This window comes from Notamacropus eugenii, chromosome 4 (assembly GCF_028372415.1).
Source record: "Notamacropus eugenii isolate mMacEug1 chromosome 4, mMacEug1.pri_v2, whole genome shotgun sequence".
Lineage (NCBI taxonomy): Eukaryota > Metazoa > Chordata > Mammalia > Diprotodontia > Macropodidae > Notamacropus > Notamacropus eugenii.
The window spans coordinates 443718859-443736364 of record NC_092875.1 but is presented as its reverse complement, the minus strand read 5'-3'; the positions used below and the strand labels follow the sequence as shown (position 1 = coordinate 443736364).

General features: G+C 37.4%; 1 protein-coding gene across 7 annotated transcripts in view; it reads right to left on the bottom strand.

Annotated features, from left to right (window-relative positions):
* Positions 1-4055: 4055 nt before the first annotated feature.
* SKIC3 (SKI3 subunit of superkiller complex) overlaps positions 4056-17506 on the bottom strand; it is a 112186-nt gene continuing 98735 nt past the window's right edge. For 6 of the 7 annotated variants that reach the window (XM_072606093.1, XM_072606096.1, XM_072606092.1 and 3 more), the window contains 3 exons: positions 14073-14203; positions 11681-11804; positions 4056-5448 (listed from right to left, as the gene is read on the bottom strand). In XM_072606093.1, coding sequence (XP_072462194.1) covers positions 5359-5448; positions 11681-11804; positions 14073-14203 — 345 coding nt within the window. In that variant the 3' untranslated portion in view covers positions 4056-5358. Of the gene's footprint in view, positions 5449-11680; positions 11805-13133; positions 13233-14072; positions 14204-17506 lie in introns of those variants that run through there. The other variant, XM_072606097.1, reaches the window with a different exon arrangement.

The following is a 17506-nucleotide window of genomic DNA, read 5'->3' as shown; positions in this document are numbered from 1 at the left end:
ATATTATTGAAGTAGATCCACTTGCACTCTAATTCTGCTTGAGTCCATATGGTATCTTTCCTTCTGTCCCCCTGCTGACTCCCTTTTGGGTTTAATGGGTAGTCAATTCTATGATATATTTAATATAGTATGATTTTAAAGAGAGTTAATTTTAAACAAGGTGCCTATTCAACTGTGGTGCTGATAATATGCTCTAAGTGGTAGGCTAAGAATATTAGACTAGTCATCGAGAGAATGAATACTTTCATCATCTCCATGACAAAGTGCTTCTGAAAGATTGGTATTCTCACTGATTATGATTTCTAGGGGTAATTCAGAATAATTTTGTGAGTGCTGTCAGAGATAATGGAATTTATGCCATAAAGCAGTTCTTTAATTGGTTTAACATCAAATGTGGGGAAGAATCCTGACAGGATGAACTTTGATTACTGATCAAAACAATGAAGAACATGACATGCCCATCATAGCGTATACATATTAAAACACATCGTAGTGTATACACGTTGAAGGTCATACACCAATCTTAATCTCATTTTCTGTCCTCCATCCTTTGTCAAAAACAGAAGCTTTAAGATAACTGGATTTAAAGTAGAAAGAGGTCTCTACTACAAATCATTTAGTCTATGCCTCTCCCTTTATAGATAAGAAAACAAAGACCCAGGGAGATTCAGTGATTTGCGTATGGTCCCACAGGACATTAAGTAAAGATTCAAACCCAGGTTCTTTGACCAGATCCAGAGCTCTTCCACTGTCATACACTGCCCTTGGCCTACCTTACTTCCTACCAATTTCACAAAAGAGTCATGTACTATGTTTTAAGTGACAAGATGTTTAAAAAAAAATGCAGGGGGAGTTATATCCTTCAATATATATATTTTTAAACTGTTATAAAGACATAAAACTACAAATTATCAGAGGAATCCTAATAGTAAAAATCTGTCAACTCATTAATTTTTTTTTCTCACTACTCTGGGCTCCCGTAAAGTCAAAAAAACAATTATGAAAGTCTAATTAGCATCAAGTTTAGGAAGGGAAGATACACTTTCAAAGGAATATTACATTGGGATCATGGATCCTGAGTCAGGAGGGGCCTCAGAGACATCTAGCCCAATTCCCTCATTATACAGATGAAACCTAGACCCAAAGAGGATGTGAATTGCCCAAATTCATACAGATAGGATCAGAGGAAAGATCTAAAGTCAGGTCTTGATTCCAGGGCTAAGACTCTTGCCACTGCGCAAAATTACAATGGCACATTCCTCTGCAGACAAAAGTATTATCTCAATTTTCAAGCTAAGGAAACGGTTCTCAGAGGGATTAATTACTCATGCTCAAAACCAGTACCTGAGGTAGGATTTGAACCAAGTCTCAAATTCCTAAGTTGTTCCAATCAACTTTCCACTATCAGCAGATGTATCTTGGGCAGGGGAGGTTGGAACCTCTGAGAAGCTGGACATGTCATTAGGTTTAATAATGTCAATGTGGTGCAACCTGATGTGCTTTAGTTTACAGAGTACCTTCACATCCATAATCTTGTTCCCCCCTCTAGTGGCTGCTACAGGAATAATTTCAGTCTTAAGGAATACTGTGTGCTGCCCAGTCCACAGTTAGTATTCTACCAAGGTAAATGAAACCAGAACCTTGAGTATTCCAAGGCTAACACTGCTTGCTTTGGATTTTGCACATTTACTTATCTTGTAATCGTCATAATAAAGAGATTCCATTCTCCCACAACATATGTTTCTTGAGGAGACTTTGCCTTTTTATATCGCCAGCGCCTACCACACTGCAAGATGATTAACACATCCTTGAAAGGGTCCTCAAACCAGTTTTAGAGTATTTTCTTCCTTCCTTGGACTGGACCTTCTTTATTTCAGTCTATCAACTTTCTAGGAAGCACTTTTAGTGAGCCCTAAGACTCACAAAAGGGAAAGAGGAAGAGGAGGAGAGGGAGAAGGAAAGGGAGAGGAAAAAAGAGACAGAGGTGGGCATCAGAAGGCAGAATTAAAAGCAAAAGAAGTCACAGGAAAGGAGATTTCAGCTCAGTATGTGGAAGACTGTGACAATCAACTATCCAAAAATAGAATGTCTCAAAAAGTAGTGAGCTCCCCATCACTTTATGTTTCCATGCAAAGGCTAGGTAACAGCTTCTCAAATGTTGCGAAAAGGATTCTTGTTCAGGTATTGGTTGGATTAGATGGCTTTCCTTCCTTCCTCTTGAGGTTTTATAAGAAATACATCTGCCTTCCTAGAGATGCATTTTCAGTTCAAAATCAGAACAAAGAGAAAACAACAATCAAATTATCAGTGGTAAAGGAAAAATGGTAGGGTGGAAAAAACACCTATCGCTGAAGTCAGAGGACCTAGGTTTACATCCTACCTTTGACACTTACTGTGTAATTCCCTCCACTTTGGTCTTGGCTCGGAGCCTTTTCAAATTGAAGAATTTACTACCAGTATGATAGTTGACTTTGATGCCATGTTCATCCTCATGGAAAGCATTTGACAACATGGCTGACAACATCATGCTAAAAAGCATGGGAGCAAGCACACAGCCCTGTTTCACTCCATTGATGACTGGGTGTAGCACGAGAGCATTGTCCATTATCCAGAACCTGGGCAAACATGCCATCATTAAATTGACGTACAATACTGATGAACTTCTTGGGGCAACCAAATTTTGACATAATTTTCCATAAGCCCTCACAACTAACAGTGCCAAAGGCCTTGATCAGATCTACAAGCATTGTGTACAGACCTCTGTTCTGCTCCTGTCATTTCTCCTGGACTTGTTGGGCAGCAAACACCTATCGACTGTTCCTCAGCCCTTTCTGAAGCCACACTGGCTGTCAGGTATATGACCACCTTCCAGGTGAAGGATCAACCTATTAAGGACTCTACCAAGAATCGTACCAGCAATGACTAACAGAGAGACTCTCCTGTGATTGTCGCAGGACAGTCTATTTCCTTTACCTTTATAGAATGGTCCTTACTCAAACGAAACTGCCAAGCTTTCAAACTATGCTTGAGTGTAACTCCGATGGGCTGGCCACATTGCTTGCATGCAAAAGGTACACTTGCTAAAAAGACTATTTTATGGAGAACTCACATGGGGCAGGCAATCACATGATGGTCAGAAGCGATACAAGGACATTCTCAAGGTCTCTCTCAAGAACTTTGGATTTGATTGTGCCAACATGGGAAACACTGGCACAGGACTGCTTGGCATGGAGTGCCCACATCAAAAAGGGTGCTGTGCTCTATGAGTGAAGCAGAATTAAGACAGCACAAAGGAAATGTAGGATGCACAGATTTGGAGTATCCACCTTAAATGTTCACACAGACAATCTGCACCTAATCTGTGGTACAGCATTCCAAGTTCATATTGGTCTGATCAACCACAGCTGGACACACTGAAACTTCACTTTATCACAGTGATGTCATTTTGGTCTTCTCTGAGAACAAAGGACAACAACCAATCAATTGTGTGATTACGGGCAAGTCAACTTAACTTCCTTGGCCATCTTCATTCATAAAATACAAGGGAGTTAAATAATTTCTGAGGTCTCTTCCAGCTTCAGACCTATGATCCTATACTAACCCTCACTACTCTGCAAAGTCAGAAGCCCTGGATCCAAATCTTGCTTCTGCTTTCTACTATAGGTATAGGCTTGGGGACAGGTCATTTCATCTTTTGGGGCCTGTTTCTTCCTCTGATAAAAGGAGGGGATTGAACTAGTTTAAAGCTTAATTTCACCTCCAAATCATGTTTTGTACATTCTAAATATGCCTTTTAATAAGAGGATATTTTATACTCCAGTGGAGGGTAATGGTTTATATTTTTAATAGATATTTATCCAACATTTAGACTATAACATGAATTTATGGGATCTCAGCACAGTGAATCCACAATGTCCTTCGAAGACGTTACTGAAGAAGTTCTTAAAGTCAAAGGGCTGAAAGGAACCTGAGTAGAGGAGAGTGCTGAATTAAACTTTTCTGCCAAAAGCAGAATTTCTTGGGTTGACTCTAAAGTTTTTGCAATATAATTGATATCATTTTTACCACTTTATCCTTCAGTCTTTATTAGTAATATAGCACTGTATACAAATTCGCAATAAAAAGTTGCTCTTACTGAAGTACAATTTGTAATTCAGAAATTCAACATTAATTCATAGCACTTCACATAAAATAATGTAAGCCTGTTGACTTGGAAAATTACATCTATAGTACTGCCATATTTAGTACATGATTGGTAGAATTACATAGATAACTAAAATAAATGAAATGTCAGCAAATAGGTAAAACATTTTTAAAAGCAAGAATATAAAGGAATAAGGAAACTGAATTGCTTAAAATAAATACTTTAAAAATGCAAATATACTTTCCACAAAAGTATAAAACCTAAGCAAATGAAAATAATGGAAACATCTAATATTTCAAATTTCTAAATATGACACTCTGAGATCATCGGCTCATGGTGCTAAAAACAGGCCATGGTTTTATTTCATTTAAGGAAGAATACTTGCCTTCACAAAGTCAAGAAATTGTCATGATTAGATATTCGTAAGCAGTCATGCTTCCTACCCCACCCTAACCCTGACCCACCAAAAAAAAAAAAAAAGTCTTCAAAAATTCTTTCAAGTGAACAATTTAAAACAGCCACAGATCTAAGGATTACTAAATATATATACATACGCACACACACACACACACACATACATATGTATATGTATACATACGTACATAGTAGCAATTTAAGATGCATCTGCACCTTTACACTTATGCTTCTTGCACAGAATCCAATATGAACTTGTAACAAAATAGTTTAAATGCTTGTATTACTTAGCTTTTGCTTGGGGTTGTACTGAATTCTACTGCGTATAAAAGTAATTATCTTACAATTGTCAGGACATATCACATAGAAGCATGTTACAATAAAACATCTGAATTGTGCTAATTTCTTTATGTCTTTGCATATCATTTAGAGGATGGTTATTAAGGCTTTATTGCAAAAAGTGTTCTGTAGCACTGAAGACACAAAAAAACATTATTCATGCATTCTTCTTAGCTGCTGCTGCAGAACTAGACAGGCAAGTATATTTTCTTCTCACTGCAAACTTTTCTCTTGAATAGAAAGAACGAGAATTTTCCAAATTAAAGACAGGCAAGGGGTTTCTGAGAGATTCCACCTCAAGGTGGTATGGGGAGAGAATATTTATATAAATGGTTCTGGATTAAAAGTAGAATAGCGAGGGAGGTGGAGGGCCTCCGAATGGTGCTTTGGGAGAAAGACTGGATTTGTTCCTCAATTCCACTGATGGTTTCTTTTAATTCAACGAATATAACCAATCCCTGTCATTTTGATGATGACGATGACGACGACAACTTCTGATTCAGTTCTAGTGCTCTGATATCTCCATGGACTTTGGCATTATCTACAAGCATCTGGGATGAAAAACCACAGAGAGACTGTTACAAGGTCTTATAAAGTGACAAAGTTCGCTATTTTCATAATTAGTAAACATTAGACACTGATAGGAAGAGTATCAGGCTATACAAGAACAAAATCAATAGGAAAGTGTCGTCATTCTGTTGAGTCGGTCTGTTCAGCCAAAGAGAGATATTTTTAAACTGTACTAACACCAGACAGTGAAGCACATTAGAGTCAAATGTTCATTCCACGAAGCTGCCTCCACTTGTTCTTTTCAGAGACAGACAGTTCTCCCTTTTCATAAGTGGACCTCATCTCACAAACCTCTAGTATGTGATGTGAATCTGCCTGCAGCAATGGGGAAGGGAGGGAGGAAAGGAGCCACGAACCTGTGAAGGGAAGGAGCTGGTACATGGTTCAAAGCTCTGTGGGGGCCAGAGCCAGCCAAGCTCCTGAAGCAAGAGGAAGAAGATGCATGGGGCAGACACAGGGGGGTGGACACAGACAGATACAGACACAGGACAGGGGTGGATGAGTGACATTCAGGGGCCAAAGACAGACTCATAGCACAGACACAGAAGGCAGAGTGGGGCAAAGGTCTTCTTTCTTGGTGCCAGAGGTCTCAAGCCAAGCTCCCAATCCTGTGGTGGTGGTTAAGGTGGTGGTCTCATAGCTTTCACATGGAGGGACTGGGTTTTGCAAGGTTTTTTTAAGGGGAGAAGAGAGTTCGAGGCCAGAAGTGCTGAGCCAAGGCAAGGGAGGAGAGCAGGAAAGCAAAGTACTGTACAGTAAAGTTATTGATGTGTTTTTTTGGAATGCAAATTTCAGAATTCTTTATGTCAAGTCAAATTTAGGAAATATGAATTTACATAAAATGAGAATTGTCTGTATAGCTAAAAAGTTTTACTTGGTTAGTTCTGTAATTAACACTAGGATTTCCCTCCCTCTTTTCATTTCTTAGCTGGTGGCCAATCTGGCTCTTGAAGTCCAAAATCTGTCATATTAATAAAAAAAATCATTAATTCAGTGTCTGTGACTTTTCTAGCAAGTACTCCATATTTCCACATATTCCACAAAATACAGAATTCCCAACCTATTCTTCAATCTAATTATTGAATTATGTTAGTTCCATGCTTTTCTCTGAACAGATTAATTGCATGTTTATCACCAAAGTTAAGGTTTTTGAAGGCAGATAATCTACCCAAACTTTAATTCTGTATTTCTCTAAGAACCAAAAATAATAGAGAACAGTCTGTGCAAAGGTGTGGAGGTGGGAGACAGTGCAAATCTGGAGAACAGCAAATCAGTTTGGCTGGAAAATAGAGTGTGTAAAAGGAGGTAATGTGGAATAAGTCTAAAAAACGAGTCTAAATGCAGACTGGGAAGGGCTTTAAATGTCAAGCCAGGGCACTGACATTTCACCCCAGAGACAATGAGGAGACAATGAAGGTCTTCAAGCAGGAGAGGGATATGGTTAGGCTTTTGCTTTAGGAAAATTATTTTAGGATTTGTGGGAAAGAGAGATCAAGAGGAGAAATTGGAAGCAGAGATTCCAACAAAGAGGCTACCACATATCCAAAAATATAGAGGTGGGTGCTGGAGTAGAAAAAAGTAGACAGATTTTAAGGAATCCACACATAAAGTGGGGGAAGGATGCCAGACCAGGATGCAGCAGCACAGACTGTTGAGTTAATCCATCAGTACACGTAATTTGGGGAGAGAGCAGACAATGAACCAAGCCCAGAAAAAATTATGGTAGATTCACTGAGACTTGAAAACAGGCTATTTGGGGAAGGGAGTGGAGAGTCAAGGCCTAAAGAATCTGAGTGACTAAAAGGACAGTGGCCCTCAACAGAAACAGGGAAGTTTAAGGGAGTGGTATGGAGTATCAGCCTTATTCATGCTGTTTTGCCTAAATGTTTTTGGGGAATGCATTTAGTAATGTAGGTTTCTTGGGATGCCTGTTATATCAAAACAAAATACATCAAGTTTTTTAAAAAAGCATTTGACATGTCTACATAGCCTTAAGATCTTCCTTCCAACATATGCTTCACTATGCAAATGTTAAGATGACATAAGACTAATACAGAGACAACACAGAATGATTCAATGATCCTATAATTATCCCAGAATATTACACATGCAGACAGAAGCTTCTTAATAAGAGTTTAGCCTAGTAATCCACACATAAAATGAGTGAAGGATGCCAGACCATGATATGCAGCGGGATAGAGTGAGTTAGTCCATCAGTATAGCAGCATCAGTTTGGGCAGAGAGAGCAGACAATGAACCAAGCCCAGAAAGGATTAGGAGGAAAAGAATGGCCTGGATTGTACTTGGAAAACTGCAGTGCTTTTGTCAACAATGCCAAATACTTCCTGAAACAAAAAACTATTTTTTTAAAAACACCAATATGTTTCCAGTGATTCTAAATGGCATTGAGCCATGAAACATCAGAATCTCTAAGGAATCAAAACTGCCAATGACCCACTGGTACTAGGCCACTAGAGACACAAAGGGCAGATAATATGCCGCAGTATATTAAGGCAACTAATGTTATCTAAAAAGTGATTAAAAAAATATGTTAACCAAGAAATGGAGGTTAGCCAGCAGTGAATGAGAAGAGATTCATAGCCTGAGTACTGCACTGGAATACCCATGGAATGTTAAAGGACCTAGAAAGGAAGGCCTCAAGCACCCTGGATCTCTGAGAAGAGATGCATAAGAAGCACACAGTTCAAAGCACGGCTGGACTATGTATGACCCTCACAGGTCACAGATCCATTAAAGTTAAATACTTGGACGAATGTTTATCACAGACACCATGTTATCCAATTTGAGGACAACAAAGCTGAAAGAACACCTAGCATGCTCTATGATGGAATCTGCACCTTCTTAGTCTTTTAACTTAATAAGAATAGTAGAGAATAGAGATATACATACAGTTCTACACTTTGATTCAAAAAGATCAGCTACACAAGTACAGGATGAAGATGTAATTCAACACATTTTATGTTAAGTGTCATGTGAGCAGGGATTGTTTCCTTCTCATACTTGTATTCCCAGCGCCTATCACAGTGCTAAATAAATGTGTGTGTGTGTGTGTGTGTGTGTGTGTGTGTGTGTGTTTGTCCTTCGTTGCCAAAGAAGACCATGCCATCAGAGAGATGACTTTGTTTTGAGTGAGGGAGGGGTGTGCAGGTCACCAGCCTCACTTCTCCTCCAGAGCCATCTGAATCCAGTGACCAGATATTCATCAGGATGACTGGAGATGACCCAGGATGAGGTAATTGGGGTTAAGTGACTTGCCCAAGCTCACACAGCTAGTGAGTGTCAAGTGTCCGAGGTGAGATTTGAATAGCTGCCCCAGGATCCATAAACAAAGTAAGTGGGATAGCACTTCAGGGGGAGTTACTAATGATAGGAGAATTAGGAAAGGCTTCCTTTAGAAGAGGGCATTTGAACAAAGCTTTAATGGAAGCTAGAGGCCGAAGAAGCATGAGTGAGGAAGGAATGCATTCAAGGCGTTGTGAGGGAAAGGAGAAGATCATGGCACAAGGCACAGAGATTGGCTGTCTATGCTCTGCTGTATGGCATTTGTGATACACTGAATACATAGACTGTATGCAAGGAACAAAAAGAGGCAGACTTTATAATCCTCTGTGTGAAAGGGAGAAAGTTTATGGAACTCGGAAAGGTGGGTCAGGGAGGGGTCTGAAGGGATTGTAACCCCCCCAAATTATTATTACATAGCTAAATAGATACTAGTTTAATAAATGAAAAATTTTAAAGTTTTATTTTCGTGAACTTCAATGTTGACAGTGTGATGGTTGAAGCCAAAAAAAGAGCTGGTGCAATTTTAGGCTGCATTAATACAAAATGTAATGTTCAAAACAAGGGAAAAAAATCAAAGGAACTGGAGATATTTAAAGACTGAAGTGGGGGGAATATAAATGCTGCTTTCAAGTGTTTGAAGGACTGTCACATGGAAAAGGAATTAGATTTGTTTCAATACGGCTACAGAAGGCAGAACTAGGAGCAACAGTAGAGCTGTAACAATTGCAGCTTTTGGCTAGACAAAAGAAGACAAAATAAAATTCCCGTTATAGTTGCCTCAAAGTGGAATGGACTGACTTATAGTGAGTTTCCAGCCAGTGGAGATCCTTAAAGCAGAAGCTTGAAGTCCTCCTTAGGACTGTATGTCCTCCTTAGATACGAAATTGATTAGACAACTTCTGTAGTTCCTTACAACTGAGATTCTATGATTAATCTCTAATAAACTGAGCCCTTTGTGGGAAGAGTTCATCTTAAAAAAAAAAAAATTCCCCTCAGGACTTAACCCCAGTTTTTGTATAAAATAAGTAAATATTTGGTTCCCCCTTTTAACAAACATCTCATTTCTTCACAGGCACTCCATAAGGCAGGCAGAGTAAAAATTACAGCCTCTCTAAGTCTATCCTACAAAACCATTAAGTGGCTTGCTTGGTCATCCAGAATAGTTACTGGTATAATCCTAGTGGGGCAGCTAGATGGCACCACAGAACATAGAGCTCTGGGCCTGTAAGGAAGACATCTTCCTGAGTTCAAATCTGGCCTTCTGGGCCTTAACACTGTTTGCCTTAGATCCCCATCTGCAAAATGAGCAGGAGAAGGAAATGGTAAACTATTCCAGCATCTTTGCCAAGAAAATCCCAACTGAGGTCATGAAAAGTCTGACACAACTGAAAATGACTGAATAACAACATAATAGCAGAAAACTATTAGGTGTTTTCATTTTTAACATGATACACTTCCCACTAAAATATGCTGTCTTTTTCTTAAAACTAGCATTTCTTACATGTTACCCTCAAAAAATTCAGCGGTTTTTGCACTTTTAAGTTTTTTCATATATCTTTTCAAATTTTATATAATTTTCCTTTCCTTTCATTATATTAACAAGTAACAATATTAATTCTAGACTGAACACATTTTATTAGGTCATTTTTCTGAGCCTTTGACCCTACAGGCAAAAATGATATGCATGTTGCAATAATGGGCAACACAGGTATCTGGTGAGACAACGTAACAGTGGTGATATCAATAGTGGTACAGTACCAACTCATTTACCTTCCTGTTTCTCCTGGTTTACTACTGAAAATAATTGTCTATTACCATATTAAACTTCACATCCCATTTAAAAATTCCTTCTCTCCACTTTGTAAAGATAGAAAACCAGAAAGGAGACTTTAAAATTGCTTCCTTCAGAAGAAAACAAGCTTCTTTAACACAGAATTCTAAATCAGCTTCAAAATCAGTTGGAGCAGCTAAAAGATTTTCTTACTACAAGTTCCATTAGCTACAGGCTCTAGATTCTTAGCGTTTGCCATTAATTGACACAGCTTATTTCTATTAAGCCTGGTAAAATTTTAAAGTGGTTTGTCCCACAATAGCTCATTTCAAATATTAGCACTACTATGTTCTTTTAATTATTTTTAAACACAGCTAAGGCAGCTTCATTTTAGTATATATTTTAAAAAAACCCTCTCATGCTATCTTTATTACAGCATATCTTGCTTTGTATTGTGGTGCGAAAGCTCAATAAAAACACATACATGGTAACCTCTGATGATTTAAAAAAGCTTAAAACTTACTGACTTTTTCATCTTCCCCAAAATAAAGCAAAAGTAAAACAACAATTTTTCTCCCAATAATGTGATATCCAATGAAAACATCAGATTCAATATCATTTGAAAGGCTTCCCTTTAAATGCAGAGTATAAAACATTTATTCTCCCCTTCAATCAAATGTGGAGGCTCAAACGTTATAAGGAATGTCAGTGTCTATCACCACTTCCCTGTCTTAAGGGTCCAGGCTCGTTTGCTCTTCGTTTTCTCCCTGATTCTTGTGCTCACTTACCAACAGACCCCCTGTCCAACTCCCACCACCGTACACGTATTTATACACACTCTGTCATCACCGCTTAATAGCAGAAATAAACAGAAATGAACTATGCTCAACGAATACCAAACCCATTATTCCGTTATTAGTCAGATGGGAATTTCTCATGATTCATGGCAAGATGGCAACTGAAAAGTTTAACTTGTGACTGGTGTATGAATACTCCTGGACCTTTTAGACATTCCACAGTAGATGTAGTTTATTTGCCAGTATTGCATGTATATATTTTTTTAATAGGAGGATTACAAAATTTAATGCTAAAATCATTAAGTGAGAAATGAACTGCCCTGAAATAAATCAATTACTTACATCAATTAGTTCATAATCATCTTTGGCATGCAAATGTCTCAGCAGGTACCAGCGTGCAACTGATACGATGGATTTGGGATAGCCAGGCTTATACACTATTCTCTCCAATAGGCGCCGGGTCTCCCTGGGAAAAGAGAGTTGACGGTTATAGCAACCTAAGCAGCACCACTCCATACATTACTCACCATAAAATTCCTAATTCTCTGATGTCTTCTTTTGCAGATATAGTACTATAGAACTTGATGAATTTTTAATGCAAATCTTGCAAAACGAAGAAAACAGGGTATTAATTCTGGTCACTTCTGAACCAAAAAGCCTGCACTCTTTAATTTGATATACGATGGAGTCAAGGGAAAAAGATGCACGAGAGGTTAACAAGAAGGGTCCAATTTCTTACCAGACTATCAGCTCTAATCGGTCTATCTAAATTTTGTTTCTCCTCTGGACACTAATACAATTTTCTGCAGATAATAGGGGCTTAATAAACATCTATATAATTTGATTATACTATACAATGTTGGTATTTCTGGGGAGAACGCATGGAATATCTGAACAGATTTTGTGTAATAAGCTCTGTTAAAACCAAGACTTTTTTTTTAACTTTTCACTAGTTTCTAATACCTAGGCTCTCTAAATCATTGCCACGTCAAGGTATGTCTATTTTTTAATAACTGAAAACAGAAAAAGAAAACAGACTTTTTTTGTTGTAATCTGGATAAAATATCCCCTCTTTTGTTTACAAGGAAAAAAAGAAGACTAAATATCCAGTAATTTAGTTTTTAGATATCCTCTAATAACTAGCTTTGGAAGAGCTTTTAATAAATGCATATATTATGTATATATATATATATATATATATATATATATGTTTTTACAAGGGGGGAGGGGGTGCAAATAAAATATTCAAGCTAGTAACATGCTACTATCATAACAACTTCATTTAATTTCTAAATAATCAGTCAAATGCTTAGAGTGGGCAGCACTCCTATTTATTTGTCTAAAAATAGAGTGGGATGATTTAAAAGTTTAGTCATCCTGTCTCTTAAAGCCTCCACTCATCCAAATCCACTGAGTGCTACTGCTATTTCTCTGAACTTCAGCAGAAGTCTCTTTTCTGATCCAACCTTGCAGGTAAGGCAAGATTCGCTTTTATATCATTCCTGAAAGAGTCTGCCTCTGCTTGAAAAGTTCCGGGGAGAGAAAGCTCAATAATTTTCAGTGCATTTATTCTATGTTGGGGAAGCTCTATTAGAAAAAAATAAAATTCCTTATATTGAGCCAAAATCTCCCTCTCAGTTTTGTTGCTTGCTTCTAAGTCTGCCTTCAGAGCAGCATAGCACACCACTACATGGCAAAACGCAGGCACACAGCAAATGTTCATTAAATTAAACTTAACATGAGATATGTGTTTGATCTTTCACACACAGCCCTTCAAATGTTTCAATGATACCCACCTGAAGACTTCCCTTTTCCAAGCTAGACATGTCCCATTCTTTCAACTCTTTCTCTCCTTCATGATTTCTTGACCACAAGTTAGTATCACAATACTTTGCTTAAAAGAAGAGATTGTGAATTGAACACAATACTCCTAATGTGGTCTAACTACTGCAGAGTAAATAAGAATTATAATCTTCCTTAATCTAGGTACAATAATTCTTTACTATTGTCTAACCACCTAAGGTTGCATTAGAGAGCAAGAACTGACCTCGGAGTCAGAATTACTTGGGTTCTGCCTCTTAACACATATAATTTTGTGAACACGGGCAGATTATTTAATCTTTCAGTGCCCCAGTTAACTATATAAGACTACAAATTACAAATTGCTGATATGCACTGAGGGAGAATTTCTATAGGAGTATTCTACATCTTAGAAATCAAAGGTCTAGACCTTCACTCCTACCTCCTAGTACTCAGCATTAGCATTTTTTTAAAACAGTTATATTATACCATTTGTCTGCAGTCAACTAAGAACACCTTGATTTTTCTTCCTTTCCACATGAATAACTGTCAAACCAGGTCTCCCTAACCCACACAGTACATCCCACAGGACATCAACACTTAACATTTGTCCTAATTGATTTTGTCGGTTTTGGCCCACCACCTCCACTTGTGAAGATCTTTTGGAACTCTTGATTCTCTCATCTAATATATTAGGTGGAATTCTATGTTCTGAAATTTTGGCAAATTTGCCTTTTCATCTAAACAAACGACAAACATCAACTAGGAAAGGCTACAGAGTGAGACTTATGGAGTATAACTAGAGGCACTTTTTCAAGCTGAAAACAATCCAGATATATGTTTATGTATCTTCCTCTTGAACGATGGTTAGAAAGGTGGTATAGAACAATGTTAAATGGCAAAAGCAGCTGTAGAGCATAACTCGATGACATACCTTGCTCCCATTTTGCGGTGAAATTGTAACAGAGCTTGCAAAAGAAGAGCCAATGGACAAAAGCAAAGTTTCAGCACTTCAGCTGTAGCTTCTTGAACCAAAGATGGCCAGTGATCATTTGAAATATCAGCCTATGAAAATGTAAAAGAAAGGAAAAGGTATAATTTGAAATTTATTTCAAGTGTATCAGGTGCACTAAAATCAAGCAAGACAAGAAAATACATCATTATTCCATTTGGATTTCAGCAAGTATCTGTAATTTGAATAACCTTTCTTCAATTAAATATGTAAAACTTAACTAGTCTAACTAGTTTTTAAAACTACACTGTGTGAAACTAATGTTGAGCGAAGTGAGCAGAACCAAGGGAACAATGCACAACGATGAACTTCTCAGCACACAATGACCCAAGACAACTCCAAGACTCATGATGGAAAATACTATCCACAGCCAGAGAAGGAACTGTGGAGTCTGAGTGCAGATCAAAGCACACTATTTTTACTTTTTCTCTTGTGTGGTTTTTCCCTTTTGTTCTGTTTCTTCTTTTACAACATGACTGATGTGGAATCATGTTTAACATGAATTCATATGTATAACCTATGTCAGATTGTATGCTGTCTTAGGGAGGGGTGAGAAGAGGGAAGGAGAAAAATTTGGAACTCAAATCTTATAAAAAATGAATGTTGATAACCATCTTTACATGTAATTGGAAAAAATAAAATACTATTTACAAAGAAAAAAACAAAACTACATTATGATATATGTACATTTCTAGGTATCAACTGGTAGATGTTGTCAAAGAAAAGGATGGAGTTACAAACTACATTTTTAGCCAGTCATCTCAGTATGAAAGTGATACCAAGTGATTGATTAATAAAGAAACTGTGTACCCAGATGTTTACAGTGCTTTTCCTTTAGAAGAAAATCACTAAGCAAGAGGCATTAATCAAGACTTAGTTTTCTAGGGGAAAAGTCAATATGTGTAGCTACGAAGAGGTGCCTATGTCTGTGCACATCTCATCAGAAGATGCATACTTTAGTGCTGCTACATTATGTAATGCCTCAGGAAAAAGTATTCAATTCCAAATGGAAACAATAAAAGAGAACATGATGGCCATTCCCTTGAAATAAGTTTTTTTTCTAAGTCTCAGAAAATTGTTCATAATATGCCTGAAACTGGTCAAGATTCTAAGAGCATTGATTTCTGAGTATTTTAATGGAATAGAAATAACAATGGTTTCAAATATTAAGTTGCAATCAAAACTGAAATGGAAGTTAAGCCAATAAAATCCAAAAATAGTTCATCCATTAGTAATTTGGAGAGGAAACTATGTAATTAAACTGAAAATAGGAAATGAAGGGAAGTCTTGGAGAGTTTGCTCTAAAGATGGGGTCAATGATATATTCCAAAACGCCTAGTCAAAAAAGCAAGACTAGGTTAATAATGTTAAAGTTACACTAAACAGGGAAGCTTTCAAGAATCAAATACCCTGTTTTAACCACCAAGAGATTAACAGTAAATATCTATTTATAATGGGCTCTGGCATTTTTGTACGCCACTGCGCTAGACCAGTAAGATCTCGGTTCAAACCTCACTTCTGATGACTATCAGCTGGATGACTATGTACAGGTATTTAGTCTCTATAAGCCTGTTATTTCGTGTGTAAAATTGGGAACATTATTATCTGAACCCCTTACCTCAAAGGATTGTGAGGTCTGAATAAGATAATGAATGTAAAGCATACTCCTACTATAAAACTGCTCTACAATTGTCAGCTATTATCATTCTATCTAAAGAATTTTGTAAAAACTTATTTTTTAAAAAAGTATCAACAAAAAAGAATTTTTTTTTGTAATACTGACAAAAAGAATTTATATAGGACACTGGCCTCATACAAGACAGCCTGCAATATATGTATAAATTCTATAAAAATTCACAAAATAAGAACAAACTTTACCAAGAAACTACTAATTGTTATAATAATACAGGACATTTACTTATATAGCATTTTATATACATTATTCCATTTAATCAAGTACCTTCAGTTGACACAAAAGGTTTAGCACCTTTTCAGCCAAAGGGAAAATACTCTTATGGGGATTATAAACAGCAAAAAATCATTACTTTTAGTCTAGCTTCTACTGAAAGAAAGTTTTTGCTTTTAATTTCTTTTTTAATTTTTCAACCTGTCTAGTACTCAATGTTCTCCACATCTGGTACCACGCTACATTTCCAACTCTACCACATTTTACTCACTTCCTACACTCCAGCCAATCGGGAACACAGTCTGCCTGAATGTATTCTAACTCCTTTAGTCTCTGAGCCTTTGCTCACTGCCCCCTATGCCTGGAATACCCTCCCCTCTTCACCTCTTAGGAAAGGTTGGAATTCAAAAACTACCATCCATAGAAAGCTTCACTGATTTCCTGAGTGCTCAATACCACCAGGCTCCCTACCCTCCAAGCCCAGAGAGTAGGGATTTTTCCTCTAAGATTTCTCACAGTACTATTTTTTTTGAAGGGGGGCAAGTGAGAATAATAAGGGAGGGGATAAATTCTCAATTAGTGATTTTCTAATATACCTATGTAATACTGTATAATATAATAGCTATCTGTGTTTGAAAAGAAACAAGCATTTCTCAAACATTTACTACACACCAGGCATTATGCTAAGTGCTTTATAAATATTCAGCATAAAAGTGATGCCAAGTGATTTATTAATAAACAAATTGTGTACCCAGATGTTTATAGTGTTTTTCCTTGAGAAGAAAATCACTAAGCAAGAGGCATTAATCAAGTTTTAATTTTCTAGGGGAAAAGTCAGCCAGTGTATCTATGTGTAGGTAACTTATCTTATTTTGCAACTGAGAAAACTGAGGCAAACAGAGGTTAAGTGGCTTACCAAGGGTCACACAGCTATTAAATGTCTGAGGCCAGAATTGAACCCATGTCTTCCTGACACAAAGTCCAGGGGTCCACTCACCGTGCCACTTACTGCCTTCGTGTCTTATTCTGATTCTAGACTGAAAAATCTAGGAGGCAAAGGGAAGTGTTTTACCTAAATTTTTAATTCTCCTGTACCTGGCACAGCACCTGGCACAGCAGAGAACTTTGTTCACTGAATAAAAACAGGTTATCATTAGGCCCATACTTGAAGCCCTTTTGACTGTACAGGATTAGAAACACATGTATTTTTCTGATGATCTTTGAGAATCCAAGCTCATGTCCAAGACCTCAGGTCTCAGAGTGTAAAGGTGACCCCTTCATAGATGGAAATGTCATTCAGGTGATAATATATTTCTAACAAGCCACTGGCACTGATAGAATTAAATGTTTAGGACAACACAAAGCTAAGAGAAGGGTGCATAGTGTAATACAAAGAGCACCTAACTGGGAGTCAAGAAACATGGTTCTTGCCTAGCTCTGACACTCGATT